The sequence below is a fragment of the Gobius niger genome (assembly GCF_951799975.1).
Source record: "Gobius niger genome assembly, chromosome: 19".
NCBI classification, from domain to species: Eukaryota; Metazoa; Chordata; class Actinopteri; order Gobiiformes; family Gobiidae; genus Gobius; species Gobius niger.
This window is the reverse complement of record NC_136870.1, coordinates 23,544,366-23,566,633: the sequence shown is the minus strand read 5'-3', so window position 1 is coordinate 23,566,633 and position 22,268 is coordinate 23,544,366. Positions and strand designations below refer to the sequence as shown.

Here is a 22,268-nt window from a genome sequence, read left to right as displayed (position 1 = left end):
TTTAAGGTGTTCTACTGTCCATAACCCTCTCAATGACATTGCTCAACTATTTTTGCTGCATACGTGTCCAAAATACAAAAAACTATGGTTTCTTGTCCTGGAATTGTGACATGACACTATTGAATTCAAATTCAAATTCACTTTATTTATCCGTTAGGAACTTCATTTGCAGAAGAAGTTCCAGTACGAGCCTGATAAAAACAGTACATCCACAGACATACAACACAATAAGTATGTGCAATAATAAATACATTAAAAACAATAGAGTGGGCCTTTGATAGACCATAGTCCACACAGTCATTTATTCAGCAGGCGGATGGAGGTCGGGAGGGAAGTGGAGGTCGCCCTCTTTGTCCCCAGAGGGCGGGACCTGAACCTGCGCCCTGACGGCACCAGGGGAGTGTGAGGAGTCTGGAGGTCTGGGTTCCTTTCCTCAGAACTCTGGAGTCATATATGCTCCTGAGTGAGTCCTGCTCCTGACCCATGATTTTATTGCTGATTTTGATTATTTTATTAAGCATGTTGCGGTGGGTGAGAGTGAGCGAACCACACCAGACAGTGATGATGAATGTGAGGATGGATTCAATGAAACATTTGTAGAAAGAGGCGAGAATGGATGGGTGGACTTGGAGTTTGCGGAGTTTACGGAGAAAAAACCCATTTGTTCAGCATTGAGTTTGAATGTGAGTTCATGGTCGATTATGGAACCCAGGTATTTGTGTGAATGAACCTTTTCAATGATTTCGTTGTTGACCGTGAGTGAGGGAGAGCTGGAGTGGCCACGTTGGAAGTTGATGGTCATCTCTTTGGTCTCGGATACGTTTCAATCCAGACAGTTGAGTGAATGAGTCCGGTTCAATTTGCAGTAATCCGTGTGTGTTTGTCGTGTCCATGATAACTGTGTCGTCTGAATACTTGATGTAGGTTATACCTGCCACAAAGCAGATTTAAGATAAGATAAGATAAGATGACACTTTATTGATCTCACAGATGGAGAAATTGCATTCGATGAGAGAGCATCCGGCAGCAGCACCCATTCAGTTCATTTAATTATTTGTTCCACCTGCTGAATGGTTGTACTGTTGGTGATTGAATTTTAAATGAATGGTGCAGAGAGCGCGTGAGGTGAAGGAGTTAAAGAAAAGTCAGAGAAGGGGCATGAAGTCTTTTTAAGTCCAAGTCGAGTTGACAAGTTTCACTTCCGAGTTACAATTTGCAAGTTGACCCTGACACTAACTCTTGGCGCTGACAGTGTGCAAAAAAAAATCCACTTAGAATTACAATACAGTACCCATAGTATTGATATAGAAATAAATATTTTACATTGCTACAGGGCTGGGTACCGATAGATGAACAATGCATTTTTTCGATTCCTATGCTAAAATATTTGTCATCTCGCTTTATTTGAGCTGAAACAACAATGTCAGCGTTGCGTTTTTTTTACTTATTGTCTGTGAGAGTAAATACTACGCTGACAGAAAAGACAAAGGGAGATCTACATCCAGCTGAACAATGGAGATCCTTTTTTTTTCTCTCAAACTTGGCTGTAAACACTGTTTAAGTGGCGCTAGCCCACTGCTAGCTTTGCCCGTTAGCCTGTTAGCTTCTTCTTTGTGATTCCATTAGTGCGTATTGGTGACCCCAACCCGGTGGCAGTGAAGTTGCAATTGTGGTTTTCTGGCTAGAGACACCAGGGGGAGATGAAAGGCCCCCCCAATCATCCCTTTAACAGTTGTATTACCCCCAGAGGGTCTACGGAAAGGATTTATTAAGGTAAACAAGTTACTTAGTTCTGCTTTAATGCTGCCCCTGGACCAACAGCATCAAAACTTCCTCGCTAAAGATTTGTTTGCGCTACACTGACGTCATTATTCATTCACTCCATGCTTGGTGGTGGTAAGCTACTATTGCAGCCGCCATCAACCACTCACTCACTACATTCATCCTGGCCTGTTGTACATGTTTTTAGTATCAAACCTATGCAGACACGGGGAGAACATGCAAATTCCACACAGAAAGGCCCGGTCCAGGTGGAATCAAACCCGGGACCTTCTAGCTGTGAAGCACGAGCGCTAACTGCTGTACTACCGTGCTGCCCCAAATACTACGCTAATACAGTACCATCCACGGAGATGTTGACTCATCCTTTTTTTATTACCCAATGCAAAATTAGTCATTAGGAGCATGTTTTGTTTTGCTGGAAAATCCCAAGAGGCACAGTGTGCCTCTAAGTTGACGAATTGTTTGAATGAGCTTCAACACAACTAAAATAACCCTGTTCTATATTTGAGCAGCATAATATTAGCTACTACAGTATAAACACACCAATGCCTGGTATTGTTTTGGAACATTAATCTCTGGGCGACTTAGTGATGATATAAACAGCTGTTCTGAGCTCTTCTCTTCTATTCCAGGATGTTTATGACACAGAGCTGTTGTGGCCACAGGTGCTGTCCGCATTTCCGATCGGTTTACTGCCTAAATCTGATATTCTGAGGATGAAGCAAGTGCAAAGCAAACTTGAAAACCTCTGCAGGATTTGATGCAGTCGTGGGCCGCGATGGTGTTTGCACAAGTGAAACCAGGTTACGCTTGTTCATCCAGGAAATGCAAGTGTTTTTATTTGTGCTGAGTTGTCAATGCTGCGGTTTAACAATGCATGCACTGTAGGCAGTAGATGCAACAGAGAACGCAAGTGTTTGGGGTTTGAGAAGTGCTATACTAGGGCTGTCACGGTATGAACAGTTTACCTCACGGTGATTGTGACCAAAATTATCATGTTTTTTTTTTTAATGTGTATTAATATGTTCAGAAAGCATCAATAGTCCTACACACACTGAAATAGTTTCAAAAAAGTTTAACAGTGCTTACTACATAAAAAAAAAATACAGACAAAGCCTTATCCAAAGTGCAACTTTTCACATCAAAGTAAAGGAACTATAACGATGTGTTGTTGATCGTTTCAAGGGTATTACATGTACTATTTATAGCGCCAGAAATGAAGAAGAATATTTTTGAACAAGATAAACCGTCTATATCAGTAAAATTGTTCTCAGTTTGTGTCCTTCCAGTGAGCTTTCGCTTTGCAGATTTGGGAAAATGCCATCAGACGGTGATCATTGTTAATTTCATAAAACTGCGGCGAAAGTGAATCTATTGCAATCTGCCACCGGGAGCCCCGTAACTTATGTGCCTTTGCGCGGAGGTATCCGGACACGGCTTATGCTGGCGGTGGCGCTGCAGCCGCGCTATAGGGCGACTCGTTACATTCTCCCACATCAGCATTTCAGCTAAAACGCTAACGTTAGCTTACTGCTGTAGAGCTGTGGGAGACGGTCACGCAGGTGAGTCAGAGGTTCGAAGTATTGCTGCTTTAGAGACACTTTCTCCTGCACATTCTGCAAACAGGAGAACTGTCTTCTATCAACTGTCCTTCAGCTTTCTTAAAACACACAAAATATCTCCAGACTTCAGGCTTGGTCCTCTCTGAGGATGATGGTATGGTATGGTTTTTATTTAGACAGGGACAGTGCACAATTTAACATTGACCAAAAGGAAAGATGTATTGTACCAGGTTATAGCAAAAATGCTAATTTCCACCTGTAGTCCCTGGGCAGGTTGATGTTCCAGTACTAAAACTGATTTTAAATGTAGATGAATACTTGACCATGGATTTATACGTTTTGACATCATTAATAACATACATTTAATTTAAATAAGATTGGAACATTAGAACATTTTCTACCGGTCCTTTTTCTAGGTGAACGGTCGCTCCCACATGACGTTGTTACAGATCATGAGCAAGTTTTTCTAGAAGCCATTTTTTAGTCAACTGCGCAAATCTTTTGAGTGTCGTACTTGCAATAATCTCTGTTGGCGTGTGTTCCACAGCCCCATTGCGATCACAGAGAAGGCAGATTTAGCGAAGGCAGTTTTAAATAGATGGATCCTGCGCGCTGTCGTCTCGGACATGATTCCAGCTTCGAGAAAGTTTTGTTTTGGTTGTAGCTACAGAGTGAGGCTGTGCGCCACCTTCAGCAGATGAGACGGCGGCTCATGAGGGTCACTTTGCCTAAACTGCGGGCGCGGTAATCCACCAATCAAAAACAAGATGGTAATTATTACCGTTGACATTTTTACCAGGGTTTACCGCTACACCGGAAACTGTGACATCCCTATGCTATACTTATGTCAGGTTTTTGAGGATGAGGTGGAAAATGGGGAAAAGGTGCAAAATGTCCTGATGATAAATATTAAGCCCAGAAATGTATTGTTTACCTGTCACTTATTGAACGATCAGTCGACATCGTAATTATCGTGACAGCCCTACTTGAATGTTCTATTTCGATATGTTTAAGTAAAATATCATGTTATACAAGACAGTAATCAAGTATCGCCATATCGTTCTCACATTGCGGAGCACTAATATAGATCCTGCTGACTTTTTGATGCTAAACAACTCCGACTCCCTCTCCTCCTCCTCCTCCTCCTCCTCCTCATGTCTCCGGCTCTGCCCACTCTACGGGAGCCAAACCCCGTCCTCCCTGCGCCCTGTCCCATCACCGAAACGGGGGCAGTACTCTGGTCATATGGCTGCCAGATGTCCCGCCAAGCACTTCCCCTCCGAGTGTAGACCTCATGGATGCAGTCCCCGGCTCCAGACAGAAGCCGATCGCGGGACACGAGAGAAAGCCGCTCCTGCTGAAACCGCACAGTGCCAAGAGGGGAGCGCTTTCCGATAGAGGAGCTTTTTCATTCTGTCTGCGGGACATCCTGCCGGGAGATAGGCAATCACAGCACGAGAGACTGTTACTTCTTCTACCGCTTTTACAAGTACTTCTTCTACAACTGCACAGTGCCTAAGGGTGTTTCCCACAGACCCGTCCCGCTCGCAGAAAAGCGAACAGTTTCTTTCTTTCTTTCTTTCTTTCTTTCTTTCTTTCTTTCTTTCTTTCTTTTTTGGGATATCCTGCCAAGTTGTCACAGAGATTTCGGAGCATGGCGGACAGTAAGCCGCACAGGAAAGGATCCTCGTCCCACACGTAAGATGTTTTTAAAGATAAAAGAATAGAGCGAGTAATGCTGTGGGATTTGGGTTTCATCTAACAGCGATTTGGGGGATTTTTAAGGCCACGGTCTGCTTTTTTAAACATGTCCAGGAGCGTTCACATTTGAGGGTTTGCAGAAGTTTCAATTAAAAGGTCTGTAAAACATAAGACCCCACACAGGACGGATATTGCACTGCCTCATCAGTTGTGTTCTTAGGGTCGTTCATCTGGACAGGTTAATGCGAGTGCAAGCTGGAAAAGAAAATATGCTTTTTTGTGCACCTGATTTAACTCCTAAACCCCCGCCTTAACCGAGCATATTTTCTCCAGTTTTACCCAAATCTGAAAGCTTCTCGACTGAAGCTTACAGCCGATAGGCCAGTGAAACGCCGCAGACCTACAAAACTCATCTAAGCTTCTTCCTTGCTTCTGTTAACACGTTTTTTGTTTTTTGTTTTTCATTTTCATTGTTTTGTCATTGCATTTTTGCCACATTTTGATTGATTTTGCGTTTTTCTGCCTCTTTTTTGTCACGTTTTATCACATTGAGTGATGCCCTGTTTTGGGGATTTATCTGTAGTTAGAGTGCCAACAATCCAGACCATTTTTCATGATATTTGTAGCAGCACAGCGTATTCTGTGTTATGGCTATGGACACATCCTGTGGCTCGTTTGAAAGGTGAGACTCTAAGCTCTCCGTAGGTGAAAACAGTTTAATTCTACGTGCCTCTGTTCCTGAGAAATCTAAGCTAAACAGAGGCAAACTGATTTTTTTTCTAGATTTGGAGATAATTAGTGTTTTATGAAACTCTCACCTTTCTGATTATCTCCTCTCTGCACGGACAATAACGTTATGTGAAGACGCAAATGCCTAAATATATTTGTTTCAAGAAACACCGTGTGTTATCGATCGCTTTGTGTGTGTGCATTTAAACAGCCTGGTTCTCGGAATGACTTTAACAGGATGTTTCTCAGTCGTCCTTGGACCGATTTTTACCATTTATAGTTGCTATCCTTGATTTTTTAAATTTTCTGTATTGGAATAAAATGTGTTTTGTCCTTTAGTATATGGTAAAAGACATTTATCCAAAAATCACTGTTTTTAGAGCCTTTTAAACAGTCATAAAATGTCAGGCTAATAGGCATTTTTTACAGGGAAGTGACAGTTTTCCTCCTGAAAGTTGTGAAACCTGGTTTAAACTCAGTCCCTGTGACGAATTTTGTTGTTGTAAATGCATTAGGAAAGTTTGAGATGAGTTTGGACCAGAAAATAGCAATTTGAAATTTGAGTGACCCTGTTTCTTTGTACAATCAGGTATAGCTCCTTTAAAAACTTAGAGAAATGTTAAATGTGAACTGTTTTGATCTTTCCATGTGAAGCCGCTCTGCTTTGTCAAACGCTCTCCAGAGAGCGAGAGAGAAGTGTCGGGTCTACAGTTTTTCGCTACGCAACACTACGCCCCCTCGGACTAAAAAAGAAAAGAAAAGAAGCGCAATAATATATATATAAAATGTCCAGATGTGACTTTTCACAAGTTTTTGATCGTCATTTATTTCACTTCTTTTCATCACAGAGCTACCAAAATCACACATAAGGTGTATTAGAGTGTCTAGTTTTGTAATTGTAATGTGTGTGTAATGTAACTGCGATCAAGCCACAACAATGTGACCAAAACATGTCAAAAAACATGATGAAAACACACCCAAAAAGGATGAAACAGTGACAATCATAATGGGGAAGAAGCTTACATTAGTTTTTTTAGGTCTTACACTGTAATGCTCAGCTGGAGAAAATGCACTCGGTTAAGGCGGGGGTTAAGAGGTGAACTTTTGAAGCGATGTGTAAAACAGCATAAAAGCCACAAATCTCTGCTGCTTCTCCACTTTTGCACGAGCTTCTTGTTTTACTTTGATCCCTTGTTAAACAGCGGAGCTCATTCCCCCACCTTTCAGTGTTTCAGTGTAAAGGATCCGGGTGCTGTTGTGGAGGATCCGGCTCCTTTACCCTGAAAAAGATTAAAGGTGATGTCATGGTGTTTAATGAGAGCGTTCTGTTCCCTGAATGAAAAAAAAAAAACACTAAATCGGGACCAAAACCAGGCTAAAAACTGAACTGAAACAGGAAAATCATCTAAAACCACATGATTCCACATTTTTAAGTGACTTTCTGTGTGTGTGCGTGTGAACTGTAAATAAACCTGCAAATCCCCGTCAGATGGAAGAAGTCAGTGAGTTTGTGATACATACTCTAATGTTGGATTTTTTTAAATGTTTGCTTCTGATTTATTGAGCTTTGAACCACACAAATCAGATTTTTGTCCGCTTATGAATTGCTTATTCAAAAACCAAACAAGTTATTGAAAATCCCCACTGGAAAAAATCTTTGTAGCTAATATATCATTTAAACTGGCTTTATCTGTTATTTAGGTTTTGTAGTTGAAAATACAGGCAATTTTGCTTATAATGACAGAAAACTTGATATCGCTAAATGACTGTTTTTCCCCCATTCACCTGCAGAGTCTCGCCTTAAAGGGATATTTCAGGATGTTTGACATAGGGCCTCATTTCCTAGTTATCCAGAGTGTTGTTGATTCCTGTAGATAATTTTTTTTTTTAAATTCATGCAGTCCTTATATTTGAAGAGTTTCGTGGTGCTAGGCTAGTGCTAGGCTAGTGCATGTGTATGGTAACTAGTAGCCTGCATTAAAAACAGTCTGAACCAGCACAGTGCACCTGAGGCAAATCACTTATAACACCAGACGACCCATATAAATGTCTGTGTCGACTGGAGAATGTTTGAAATATAACCATTTTGCATTTTAAAGAACTTATATTTGAGCAGCATCAGCTTCCTGGTTGTAGCTACTCAGCGGTGGAGTGATCTGCTCGGTTACCGGATCTACAGTAGTTTGTTTACCTGTGGCCGCATTACTACACATGGAATTCTCAAAGGAGCTTTCTACAAATCAGATATGGCAACGTTTGGAGGACGAGCCCATGATTTTGAAGAGGTTTTTAATGCAGGCTACTAGTTACCATAGACATGCGCTAGCCTAGCACTAGCCTAGCACCGCTAAACTCTTCAAATATAAGGATTGCATGAATTAAGAAAAAAAAATCTCCAGAAATCAACAGCACAGTGGATAACTAGGAAATTGGGCCCTGTATAAAAAATCCTGAAATATCCCTTTAATCCAGTTTACAACTCTGCACAAACTCCTGCAGCAAAGTGTTCGGTCCGATCCATCAACAAGTTGTTTTCCTGCGCGAGAAAACGTTGTCATTCTGTGGAGTTCGCTCCGTCTCTGTGGTCGTCGGAGACTGCGGCGCTCGCATGTCTTTGGGATGTGGTGAGGACTCAAATAGAAATGGAGCAGATTGGACGGAGTTTGTGAAGCCGCTCTTCCTTATAAGGCCCTCGCACAAACGCCGCTTTTAGACCCTGGGTTTTCCCTTCAGGCTGGTGCTGTTCTGTCGGAGTCATACGGACTGTGAAAAGGATTTTGGATTTTCACATGGGTAATTAATCGTTCGGAAGTCTGAAAAACACAATATTAATGCCGTGTTGTTGCTAATCAGTCTCTTTAATCAGTTAATTTGATGCTTTACTGAACGACGAAAGATTATCAATTAACTGTTAGCCAAAGACTGTAGCTCACTGTACTTAACGTTTTGCATAAACAAGAAGTTTTGTATCAGCTTCATGTTATAAGGTAATTCCAAGTGTTATGCGACTGTTATTTTGGGAGCTGTGTCAGTTTTAGTTAAAAATAGGTGGAGGACATGAGGTGAACTGAGGTGAAGTGGAATTATGCAGAAATGATAATAAACCGTCTGAAAAGACATTTCATGTGGGTGGCGCAGTGGTTAGCGGTTACATCTCCAGTATATCTGTCTGTACAGCTTCAGTCTGACGTCTGGTGGCAGCCATGTTGTTTGCTTTCAAAGGCCACCCTGATTGTTTGTGCCAGTGCGTCATTACGCACATGGCAACAAAGGGGGGTGTTCAATTCTTAATGAAAATAGTCATATTTACATTAAAGGGACTATACAGAGTTTAAAAATGTTAAAATTATGTATTTTCCTCCCCCTGCATGTTCCAGCCATGTCCTAATGTGTAGAATGAGCCAAGACCTGTTCATAAGAAGTGCCTCTAAAATCCTGCACTGTCACTCAGAAAGTGTGACAGTGCTTTCTGAGTGACAGTTGTTACTTCGGGTCTGAAGTGCCGTCATGCACGAGCTTAATATAGAAGGTGCAGATACACGTATGACCTGAGGTGGCAGTAGTGAGCATAAAATGGCTAACTTGCATCTAGCCCCTTTAACTGAATCGAAAATAAATCAAATTGAAATGTGAATCACCCCTCCTGGAACCGCCACCTTAACGTGGTGGAGGGGTTTGAGTGCCCGAATGATCCTGGAGCTCTGTTGTCGGGGGCTTCGTGCCCCTGGTTGGGTCTCCCAGGACAAACAGGTCCTCGGTGACGGGCCAGACAAAAAGCTGTTCAGAAGCTCCTTATGAGAGACCAACAGGCCCGGTTAGAACCATGAGGCCGTCCTTCTGTGGACCCACCACCCGCAGGAGGAGCCATAACGGGCTGGTGCAATGTGATTTGGGCAGCTCCAACAACTGCCCCCATGACCCGGAGCAGTTTGACGAAACACGGAAATAAGCTGCGAAATGAATTCACGAACATCATCACTAAACACTCTTACCACATTTATAAAGTTGCAGAACGCTTCATTCATGACTTTATTCGCTTTGTGCAACACTCAGAACAGTCTACTGCGTTAAACGTGTCAGTTCTACGTTTTCGTTTTGCTGCTGCAAATGCTCCGTTTATTTGCGCTGTATTGGCGACTTTTGCAATTTCTTTTCAAACTTTCGATACGTCGCTAATGCCATGACACACGGGGTTCATCGCCGCTGCGCCCACTGTCTCCCCGCTGTCTGTCTCCCCGCTGTCTGTCTCCCCGTGTCACTGTGCTCTGAGGGTCCGTGGCTGTCTGTCCCTGGTCTGAGCGCACCTCGGCAGCCTCCGTTCAGGCCCGGGGCTCAGAGCGGAGGCTGCGGGTGCCTGTCCCCGCCCTGAGCACTGCGAGCGGGTCGACCTCTGCTCATCCCTGCTGAGTGCGCTACACCAGCGGAGCGGCTGATCTCTCACACCTCTGGCTGCAGCCACAGCGGCCGCGGTAGAAGCCGCAACACACGGACGGGGGAAGAAGCTTGTAGCGCCGGATGAAGCAGAAACAGATGAAAATCTGTTGTCCTGTTGTTTAGGTGTTACAAAACAGTATCAGTCAAGTGATGAACTGGTTCAGTAGAAACATGCTATAGAGACAAGTAGGCTTACATAACCATAATCATCTGTGTTAATAGTAAATGCAGTCAAATGGAGGGCTGTCCCATTTCTTAGGGCGGTCTTTTCAACCCTCGCCCTACGCCCTCGGTTTCAGGGTGTAGGGAAAGGGTAAGGGCTAGGGGAAAGGGTAGGGGTAGAAAAGAGAATTGAGATTTAAAGTGGCTACGTACCATTGTCGTTTTACGGTATCATGTGTGGACACCTGCTGCATTATGATTCCCTTTGGGGGGATTTAAAATTACTTTTTTTACTGAAAAAGTTTGTTGAAAATAGAGAATTTTCCTTTCCTTTGTTTTGATGGAATGTTTGCAAATACATGAAGTATGCACAGATTTAGCATTACATTTCATCTACTGCCTGTGCACACCCTGATACTAAAACATGAGTGTCCCGCATATAGATTTTTAACCACCAGATTAAGCACTTCTCTCGCCACTCAAACGTCAAGTATGTTACGTCTCCTCTGCGGCGCTTTCCCTTCTAAGCCGGGTCGTTTCAAAGCCGCGCTGTGTGGCTCTCTGACCCGCCGCCCTTCGCCTCAGACACAACAGAGGAGGCTGAAGCGGCCTCTGTTCTCGGGGACCAAAGACCGGGCCGGGACTTTGAACAGCGGACTTCACACGGCGGCGCTCGGAGACCTCGCATAAAACCCTCTAAAACTGTCACCGAAGTGATCACAGTCGCTCACACCACATCAGAGGCGCTTTATCATCGGGGTTTGGAGGAAGAGGTTTCCATTGCGCGTGTTTTTAGCCACTATCTGCCCATGTGCTGCAAAGATGTGCGTTTGCGTCACCGTAGATGCAATCGGGCTGAATAATTCGAGAAAGATATGTAATTGCGGTTTTGCATTTGAGAAGGCACTCACATTTCCAGGAATGCTAGAGTGTTGCACCAAAAGTTTAGCAAAAATGAAAAAAAAAAAATTGTCAGTCGCAGGTTTTGCTGATAATTTCTCTTGAATTTCTGTCCATTTTGCTTTTGAATATCAAACTTTTCCATCATTGCTTTTTACTGGAAGGGATACAAATCATGAGAATTCTGTGTTTCTGCTTTAAAATGGGGTTAAAGAGTTGCATGTATTTCAGAACATTTGTGTCGAAGTCTGTGGGTGAGCTAAAGCATAAAGACAAGCCATTTTGTTGTTTTGTTTGTGGCGGACTTTATATTGCCAGAAAGCTGCAACCTTTTCTAGTTTGCTTCTTAGAACCATTGATTTAAAGCAGAACTAAGTAACTCATATAAACGCGATAAACTATATTACTGACTAACGATACTCAACTCTCAGGCATGAAAATGATAAAAGTGCATCATTGTATCATAAAATACACATGAAATATAATAAAACTCAATGTGCTTCAGTCAAAAATCAAAGTTTTACAAAGAAAGAATCGGGGGGAAATGCTAATAAATGTACAGACGATAAATATCATTCTTTTCACTCAAACTTGGCTGTAAATACTGTTTAAGTGGTGCTAGCTCACAATTAGCTTTGCCCGTTAGCCTGTTAGCTTCTTCTTCGTGATTCCATTAGTGTGTATTGGTGGCTACGACCTGGAGGCAGGGAAGTTGCAATTGTGGTTTTCTGGCCAGAGACACCAGGGGGAGATGAAAGACTCCCCCAATCATCCCATTAACACTTGTATTACCCCCAGAGGGACTAAGGAAAGGATTTATTAAAGGAACAGGCCACCATTTTTCCATACTGAGATATGTTCTTACCTTGAGCTTAGACGAGTTGATGTGTACCTGTCTGGTCTTTGTGTGTGCCATCAGTCAGTTACTTAATTCTTCTTTAATGTGTTTATAAACTGGACTTGTGCAGGTTTTGGCTGGATATGGACCAGAGCTTTAAGTAAAGCTACATCTTTTCTTTTTGCATTTCTGAAATCGATGTTGGTGATCTATTGTTGATGATCGGCGCCCTCCGTCTCAGTGACAAAGCAGCATTTCGTTGGTATCGGATGCAAGTTTCTTTCACACAACAGCGTAACATGGCACCACCTGACACCTGGCTTCACCGAAAACGCGGAGGACGAGATAGTTTCATTTCTCAGCTGTTCTGCCTCATGTGAACAGGAAACGAGTCTGAACGCAGAACGGTCACGGTCCTGTCTGAACACCGAGTCGCTAAACTCATTATGCTGGATTGTGTTGTGGAGACTTTTGCAGTGTAAACAGCGCCTTATCTTGGGCAATGTCGACAAAACAGCGGATTAAAACGGCATTGTCCCTAAATGCACCAAAATGGCCTGAACCGAGCACATTTTCTCCAGTTTGGCTTTACCCGAATCTTAAAGGAATAGGCCACAGTTTTTACATACTGAGATATGTTCTTACCTGAGCTTAGACGAGTTCATTTGTGTCTGGTCTTCACGCGTTCCCTCAGTCACGTAAACACAGCATTTAGCCTCTCCCCCTCTCCACTATAGCTCCAAACGAGGTCAAGATAGAAGCTACCAAGCTCTTCCACGTTTTCCCTATATAAAGCAGTACTAAGTAACTCTTCCCCCTAGAGGCCATAAGCGCAACTGCAGGTGTAGTAGCAAGTTACGATTTTTTAATTTATTAATTGTCTTGGAGAGTAAATACTACGCTGACAGGAAAGGCGAAGGGAGAGAGGGTTACTGTGCATCCAATTAAACAACGGAAATATTTTTTTTCACTCAAACTTGGCTGTAAATACTGTTTAAAGTGACGTTAGCCCGCAGTTAGTTTTGCCCGTTAGCCTGTTAGCCCCTTTCTCGTGATTACATTAGTGTGTATTGCTTTCTCCGCACGGGGGGCAGTCAAGTTGCAAACATGGTTTTCTGGCCAGAGACACCAGGGGGAGATGAAAGACCCTCCAATCATCCCATAAACACTTGTATTACCCCCACAGGGACTACGGAGAGGATTTATTAAGGTAAATAAGTTACTTAGTACTGCTTTAAATATGGTTACGTGAAGTGTTACACTACAGAATTAAAAAATTAAAGGGGCTAGATGCAAGTTTGCCATTTTATACTCACTACTGCCATCTCAGGTCATACGTGTAACTGCAGCTTCTATATTAAGCTCGTGCAAGACGGCAATTCGGACCCGAAGTAACACCTTTTTGAGTGACAGTGCAGGATTTTAGAGGCAGTTGTGGTGAACAGGTCTCATTCTACACGGCTGGAACATGTAGGGGGAGGAAAATACACAATTTTAACATTTTTAAACTCTGTATGGTCCCTTTAAACAATGTGGATGTTCTAAGCGGATAAAAGGAGGAACTATATTGTAAGGCGTAATATTACCAGGAGTAGTTCGGCATCCGTGCAGTAATATCTTCCCTTTACTGTGCGGACGGCGAACTACTCTTGGTATTAGTTTTGTAGGTCTTAGCTTTCAAATGAGGCGTCACACTGGCCTAGTAGCCTCCAGTTAAGAAGATTTTAGCTTTCGTCTGGCTTTCGTCCTAACTCCCTCCACACGCTGCTCTGATTACATTCAATGAGCTACGGAAAATTGAGCTTTACATTTACTTGCTACACTGCAACTTTCATGAAAGTCTGTTACTTTTTTCTCTCTACGGTTTTCTAGTGTGGAGCACAAGGTGGCGCATCTAGAGGCGCTTATTGGTAATGCATTGAACCGGAAAAACGGGTAGCTTTAAGGCGGGGGGTTAAGAGGTTAAAACCATGGCCTACTTTAAAAAAAAATTTTTGTTATTTGTCGTCTTTCCCTCCGCGTTTGCTACTCAAATTGCCACTTAAAAGATATTTGAAGTATCTTTTAAAGGAGCTTTATGGAGTTTAAAAATGTTAAAATTATGTGTTTTCCTGTTTCCTGTTCCAGCCATGTCCTAATGTGTAGAATGAGCTCAGACCTGTTCACCACAACTGCCTCTAAAATCCTACACTGTCACTCAAAAAGGTGTTTATTCGGGTCTGAAGTGCCGTCATGCACGAGCTTAATGGTGCAGTTACACGTATGACCTGAGGTGGCAGTAGTGAGTATAAAATGGTTAACTTGCATCTAGCCCCTTTAAGAATATTTTTTTGTGACTTAATAGTAGGCAGAGGAGGCAATGACTGTTGATGCAATATATAAAACATACTATAAAGGTTTTGTCCTGGTGCTCTGTTTTTTTTCCGCCTGCCGAGATACGCACAATAAGTCATACTTCAAGATACTTTGAAACAAGATCCTGGCTCTGACCTCGAGATGCACTGCGGTTTCACACTTGAAGAATGTGTCAAAATATGTACAAGGCGCTTCACTTTACTCATTGTTTGCAGTTTTTTTCAGTAATTATTTTGCCTTTCAGCACAATGCTTTTCCCCAAATAGTCCCATTTCACTTCCCTTGTGTCTCTTCAGTCCCCAGGGTCTCTCTTCACCCACTCTTCTCTGGACGCTGTTTGTTTATCCGTGCGGCTACATGCTAACGCTAACCTCTCTGTTGACTCCGGAGGGGAGGAAGTTCACTCTGAGCGCGCTCGGAAACACGCCGCGAGGCCCTAATGTAAACAAAGCCACGCTCGGCCTAATGCATTGACAACACGAGGACGTCCGAGCCGCCGATTAAACAAGTGGACCGATGTTTAGACTCGCAAGGCTATATATATAAGAAGGAGAAGAAGAAGAGAAGTCCACAAGCTTTTAGATTTGGGTAAAGCCGAGCAGGAGAAAATGCACTTGGTTAAGAGATTAGGAGTTGGACTTCAGATTTGGATGCAGTTGATTTACCACCATGCCATGCTCAAAGTGCCCCACATTAGAACAATACACATATACTTTATAAATCAGGGGTAGGCAAGTTTTCATAGCGGAGGGCCAATTTTTTTCATTGTATAAAGACCAAGGGCCGAAATGAGATAAATGACTTAAAATTGCTTGAATAAAAGGTTCTTTATGTTGAATTTTAGTCTGTTTGGACTAATCTAAGATAAAGATAAAGATACAAATGCTGATGCCAATGGAACAAGCATAAAACCCACTTTGAAATCAGACCAATGAACTTTTACCTTTAAAAACATTTGTTTTTCACTTCATATAATCTGAATTAAGAGAATAATGACTTGTTCCATTGGTGATAAGATGTTTTATCTGATCTAAGACCAGACCAAATCTACTCATACTTTAGATTGAATCTCTTAATTCGAGTAGGTTTCTGTCATTTCTTCCTTAAAATTATTTTTATTTTAAGTTGTACATAATATGACCTAATTGGGTGTATTGACAGTATTTCTCCCATTTAACCCTAACATGTTAAAGTACTTTCTGATTTGTGTCATAATGTTTCTCAAAATCATCTTGAGAGCCAGAGGTTCTGTGCTGGAGGGCCGGATTTGGCCCCCGGGCCTGACGTTGCCTACCCCTGTTATAAATGATTTGTTTTTATGTGGACAGCGCCCTCTTCTGGCCTGTCTGACTTCAAGTGGGATTTATGCTTGTTCCATTGATATGAGTGTTTTTTATCTGATCTTATATTAGTTCTCACAGACTCAAATTCAACATAAAGAACCTTTATTCAAGCGATTTTGTGTCATTTATCTCATTTAAAGGGGCTATATCATGCTATTTTAGCCATTCCAAAGTTAAGTATAGGCATTTATATGATATATTGTACCTCTACCATTATGGAGCACTCATTTTTGTGATAAATATAAGTGTTTTCTGGAGGTATTTTTCAAACCCGGAAGACAGAACGCTTCGATTCAGTTAACTCTCTCCGCACATACAACTTTACGTAATATAAATAAACAGCAATAAGTGAAGTCACTTCACGATGCAGTTATACGGAGTTGACATCTGCAACACAGCTTCATAAATGGCTAACACACAAGCTAATATGCTAACACACAAGCTAACCCGCGTTTGGATTGACTCACCACTCTGGTCCATCGCTGTTTACATTATGGGACTCGCGTTGGTTATAAAAGTTAATCCACTTTGATTCTGGCGAAGGTTCCCCAAACATCCATCAGAGACAGTCACAGAAAAACAATATTTTGGCTGATAGTCGCTGAATCCCGGAGAAAAAAACAGCTGAGTGGCCTCTTCCTGAAAAGGGTTGAATATAAACTCCTCGTCCTCGTGGCCAAATGCGCTTCTTTTTCTCCGTGACATTATCGTTAGTTAAGAATGAAGAACAGGTGTCCAGAGTAGGTAACGAGCTCCATCTTCACAGCTGCAGCGCAAACATGACTGATCTGTTCAGACGCGATGTGTTTGTTTTGGCCTCAGCTGACCTGGAAGCACTTCGGGCACATCCTTTTTTTTTTTTTTTCATTTTTTTTTTTTTTTTTTCATTTTTTACTCTTTGTTTCTCTCTTATGACAGAAATAATGAAAAAGCTGTTTTACAAATTAAAATCAGGCCGTAAGCATAGAATTAAGACATTGCATTACAGACGTCGAGCACTTCCGTTCCGCTGTTACGACACAACTGAACACTCAGTCGTTCACCAGGAGAGGGAGGAGCTGCTCAGAGAGCAGGATTCAGGAGGATTACTGAGAGCTGCGTGAATGAAGCCACAAACCACTCTGGGGGTGTTTTTAATAAGGAAATAGCAAAACAACATGGCTAAAAGCTCCAAAAAGTCGATTTTGCATGATATAGGACCTTTAAGATGATCATTTTTTATTTATAAAGTATTTGCTGGGCCTTTAGTTCAAAACATCCATTTTTCTGCACCTACATACAACAACCAGGGTGACTACAATTGATTTATACAAAAGAGATGAGGGAAAAGTTGTAGAATCTCTTGTCTGAAATTCAAACAAGATCCTTAGTTTTCCAATATTAGAAGCTTTTGCAGTTTTAATCTCTTTTCTTTGGGATCACACGTGACTTCAGTTGCATTAGCGTCCTGTGGTTTAGTACGGAGCCGCGAATGAGACGACGGCGCGGCGACAAAAGAGGAAGTAAACGGCGTCTGCAGGGAGACACAGCCAGGAGCGCGGCGCGTAGTGACGGGGGCGGCCATGTTTGTTGAATTTAAGGCGCGAAAGGTGACGCCGTCTCGCACTCTGGCTCAGGCGGCTTTGAGATTCATGCGAAAGTTTGTGTATTTGACAGAGAGAGGACGGCTCCGACAAATGAAACACCGCGGTCTTCACGGGTCCACATTTTAAAGGGATATTTCAGGATTTTTGACATAGGGCCTCATTTCCTAGTTATCCAGAGTGTTGCTGATTTCTGAAGATATTCTTTTTGTAATTCAAGCAGTTCTTATATTTGAAGAGTTTCGTGGCGCTAGGCTAGTGCAAGGCTAGTGCATGTCTATGGTATCAGCTAGCCTGCATTAAAAACAGTCTGACCCGCTCCACAGTGCACCTGAGGCAAATCACTTATAACGCCAGACTAACCATATAAATGTCTGTGTCCATGGAATAATTTTTGGAATATAATAGCATTTTGAGGGACTATTTTCTATTAGATCACTCCGCCGCTGCGTAGCTCATACAACCACGAACCATGTTGCAGTGTGGTTCTGTCCCACTAAAGCACACATTCGTCTGATTTGAAGCGTTTGCCCGTCGTTGACTCTGTTTCCTGACTCTTTCCTCTCGTCCGCAGCTGCTTGTGGAGCATGGGTACGACGGCCAGCGCAGCGCCACAAAGCGTGTCTTCGGCCCTTAGCGACAGTTGCCACGGCAGCGACATGACGGACAGCCGATCTCTGAGCTCCTCCCCCTTCCACACGGTCAGCATCCACTCCGGCAAAGCCAAGTCCATCATCACCAACAAGGTGGCGCCGGTGGTCATAACGTGAGTAAAGAAGCAGAAGGTCAATGGGCGAGATGTTTGTTGTAAACTCTTCCTGGAGATTAGTGTATGGACAGAGGCTGGTTTGAGTAAATGGTTTAATTTTGTTGGCATTTTAGTTACAAATATTTTTTCTGAGGGGATTTCTTTTTTTTAATAAATACAGTAGTTAAAAATCTTGTCTTTTTGCGGTTTGAAGCTCAATAAATCAGTTTAGGAATTAGATTCGAGAAAATCCTGCTGAAAAGCCTTGAGAAATAAATATTGTTCAGTTCAAGATTGGAAAGTTTGGAATCTGTAGGAGCTACGAAAGTGGAGATGTCGTTGCAAGAGTTTAAACCAGGGGTAACTGTGGGCTATGCTATGACACCTTATGGCCTCACGGGGCATGAGTTAGTACTGATTTAAAAGGTTTCTATAGATTACTGACTTCTGAGAGAAAAATACTATAAAAAATAAGGCTTTTGTCATTGGGAAATCGGGCCTTAAGTTTTGTAACTTCTGTACATGCACGTGGATATTTCTCCTGTCTTTAGCCCCGGCTGTCCCCGATAAGAGAATGACCATATTTGGATTACAGCGTCATTTCGGTCGCCTTTTGTGCTTCCAAACATGTCAATATTTATGAATGAATAAACGTGGGAAAGTCAAGGGAGATGCGTGCTGTTGTAGTTCCCTGAAGTGTCACTGAAATGAGAAAAAAAAGTTCAAATTTTCTTTCATTCATATAAAAAGAGCCATTATACAGTATTCACTCTGAAAATAACCTTTGCAAAATGTATGTTTATTCCTGCTGAGAACTTCAATAAATATCAAGTCCAAGTCTGTTATCACCCACAAAGAGACACCTGTTGTAAGTTCTGTATTTGGTGTTAGTCCTGTTTGATGCTTCAGACACTTCCCCCTCCCCAGACGCCTCCTCCTCCTCTGCACTGACCCTCTGTTTGCTCCTGTTATCTGCTCATTTGTAGATCCCCGCTCTGTTAACACCAGCTGATAATTGGATTGTCTCCAGTGGCACTTCAGACCGACTGCAGAGGAGCTTAACATGGACTAAACCCGGACTTACTCAGGACTAAACTTTACTGGAGGGAATAAGACCAGACTAAGAAACATGGACTAAACCAGGACTTCCTTTCTTGTGTTTTCAGATACAACTGCAGACAGGAGTTCCAGATTCACGATGACCTCCACAAAACCAACTACAAAGTGGGACGGATCTCGGAGACGATGCCCGAGCATTACCTGGTGCAGGTGAGGCTTTGCACTAAAGCGTCCCGCACAACGTCGGATATTTATAGTATTTCATTTCGAATTCTGTCCAGTCCAATAATAGTATTGGACACACAAAAAAACCATTGCCTGTCTTTTCAGTTTAGCCTCCTAACAATATACTGTAATGTTTAGACTATTGAGTGCATCTGAATATAAGCGGCACCAACTTTAATTTAAAAAGAGAAATTAATTGTAGTTTCTATCCCGTGCACAGCCTACCAAGGACACCCTCTCAAGCTGCCAATTGTTGACATTCCTTATTATTAAACTCCATCTCTGCCGGGTGTCATCTTAGGGTGCTATTTGCCTCTGACAAACACTTATCTGTTTCCCTTGGCATAGCATAGAAGACTTCTGCTGCGCACTAAGCAATGTGCCTTGGCTTGATTGTCTCATACAAGCCTTAAAGTAGAACTATGTAACTTTACTTTACCTAAATAAATCCTTTTCGTAGTCCCTCTGGGGGGTAATACAAGTGTAAATGGGATGACTGGGGGGTATTTCATCTCCCCCTGGTGACTCTGGCCAGAAAGCCACACTTGCAACTTTCTCTGCCTCTGACCTGGCAGCCCCAATACACCCTAGTGGAAAACATCTTCCTCACTGCTCTCAGTTGTATACAGAATTATTTTGCAAAAAGTTGGTTTATCAGAAGAAGCTAACAGGCTAACGGCAAAGCTAACTGTGGTTTAGCACCACTTTAGCAGTATTTACAGCCACGTTTGAGCGGAAAAAATATCTCCATTGTATAATTGGGTTGTGTCACAGTGCACAATATCCCTCTCTCCCTTTGTCTTTCTTTATCATAGTATTTACTCTCATGGACAATGTAAAAAAAAAAACATGCCACGACAGCTGCAGTGGCGCTTGTGGCCTCTAGGGGCTTAGTTCTGCTTAAATGGCTCTTGGCTCTCTTTGGACGCCACCTCTAGGACTATTTAAACCATCTACTGTGGAAGCATAGCTCGGCTCGAATGACCAATACAGTTTGTGTCTCCGAGTCCTGACTGATAGTAAATAAACTTCTCCTCAGCCTGTGCCTATAGCTCTATGGATTGAGCCTGACTTAATGACTGACTAAAGCTAAAACAAAGAGCACTGTTGCAAATAAATAGTCGCGGTCGGTGTGACTTCTGATTGCACTCTTGAAGACTTTCTGACCCCACGGCCCAACTAACTCGTGCAGTCCTCACAGAGTGACTCTTAGAGAGTTTAGAACCGCAGGGACAATCCTCATGATGCTGCCCAGAGACAAGTTAGACACATGTCCATTTCGAGGTTTATTCACAGACAATATGGCCGCTGTTTCACCTTATAACTCCACGAAACAGGAAGTGGTGAATGATGCATTTCCTGTTCCTTGTCACCCAGGTATGTTCGAGGGGGAAAGTAAGTCTCTAAAATGACAATAAAAACATACATTTAGCAGCAAAAACTGTGAAATAGGTAATATTTCAACTTCTTGTAAACATTTCATGTGGTGGGAAAAATGGGGGGATAAATTGGAGTAAAATATGGGGAAAATTTTGGAAGAAAAACAATTTAAAAGAAAGGGAAAAAAAATGGGAAAAATTGGAAAATATGTGAAAAAATAAAGGGGGAAAAATTGGGAAAAATATGACAAAATATGGGGAAAACATTAGGGAAAATATGGAGAAGAAAATGTGAAAAAAAAGATAAATAAATTGGGAATAAATAAATAAAAATGGGGCAGCAATTGGGTATAGAAATTTGTAAGAAAAATGGGTAAAAAAAATGTGGAACGCGTTCTTTCCTGCCCTTGTGTAGCCTGTTGAGGACCATTATCTTTTTGAGCATCAAAGCAATGCAAATTAAGATGTTTGCAACACATTTTTGCATATTTCTGATGGTTTGACACTGCATGTTTTCATTATTGTTGTCGAGGAAGTCCCCAAAGATTTTGTGATATACATTTTTAACAATTTTGCCCAGCCCTAACCACGTTTTATATCCTTAAAGGGACTATACGGAGTTTAAAAATGTTAAAATGATGTATTTTCCTCCCCCTACATGTTCCGGTAATGTCCTAATGTGTAGAATGAGCCCAGACCTGTTCACCACAACTGCACTGTCACTCAGAAAGGTGTTACTTTGGGTCTGAATTGCCGTCATGCACGAGCTTAATATAGAAGCTGCAGTTACGCGTAAGACCTGAGGTGGCAGTAGTGAGTATAAAATGACCAACTTGCATCCAGTCCCTTTAAAAAGGGTTACTAACACTCCTTGAGGGCACTGCATGAACGAGAATGACAAAGACCACCATCTTATGAATCACTACTTTGTGCTCGCCGGATGAAAGTTGTAAACAAATATTTTTTTTATGCTCTCACCTCTCGCTGACATTGTGTGTTGTTGTATCTGTGCTGCTTTTATTCAGAAATCGCCCAACACACGCGATGGTTTGCGTCCCGCCTGCAGCTACGAGAGAACAGAGCGGGTCTTTGTGAAAGAGAAGTCCTGTGACACCAGAACTAACCCCATTCATCAACAGCTCTTCCTTTTCTCAATGAGTCATAAAAAATTAGTATTTATGCCCCAAGTGTTTGGTCAAGTCTCGCACAAGATTCAAACACAGTCACATGGATGAAGACTTTTAGATTTTACTCATTTTACTCAAGAGATTACTTCATTTAGATTATAGGTCAAGGTCAAGGTTTTCTGGTTTATATATGGGTTGTTTCCTGTTTTAACATAATTTAGTCTAGTTTAGATCTACTTAAGACTCATTAAAGCAACACTTTAAAAATGATCCTTTAAAAATAGGTATTTCTTAATAATCATCATGGTTTTTTATGGTCGTCAGGTTTTCAACATTTTTTG

General features: G+C 42.1%; 1 protein-coding gene across 3 annotated transcripts in view; it reads left to right on the top strand.

The window, feature by feature from the left end:
• The window catches only part of pald1a (phosphatase domain containing paladin 1a), a 129,241-nt gene that overhangs the window by 26,089 nt on the left and 80,884 nt on the right, over positions 1-22,268 (top strand). For 2 of the 3 annotated variants that reach the window (XM_079577130.1, XM_079577129.1), the window contains exons 2-3: positions 17,964-18,155; positions 19,304-19,406. In XM_079577130.1, coding sequence (XP_079433256.1) covers positions 17,977-18,155; positions 19,304-19,406 — 282 coding nt within the window. In that variant the 5' untranslated portion in view covers positions 17,964-17,976. Of the gene's footprint in view, positions 1-4,941; positions 5,043-17,963; positions 18,156-19,303; positions 19,407-22,268 lie in introns of those variants that run through there. The other variant, XM_079577128.1, reaches the window with a different exon arrangement.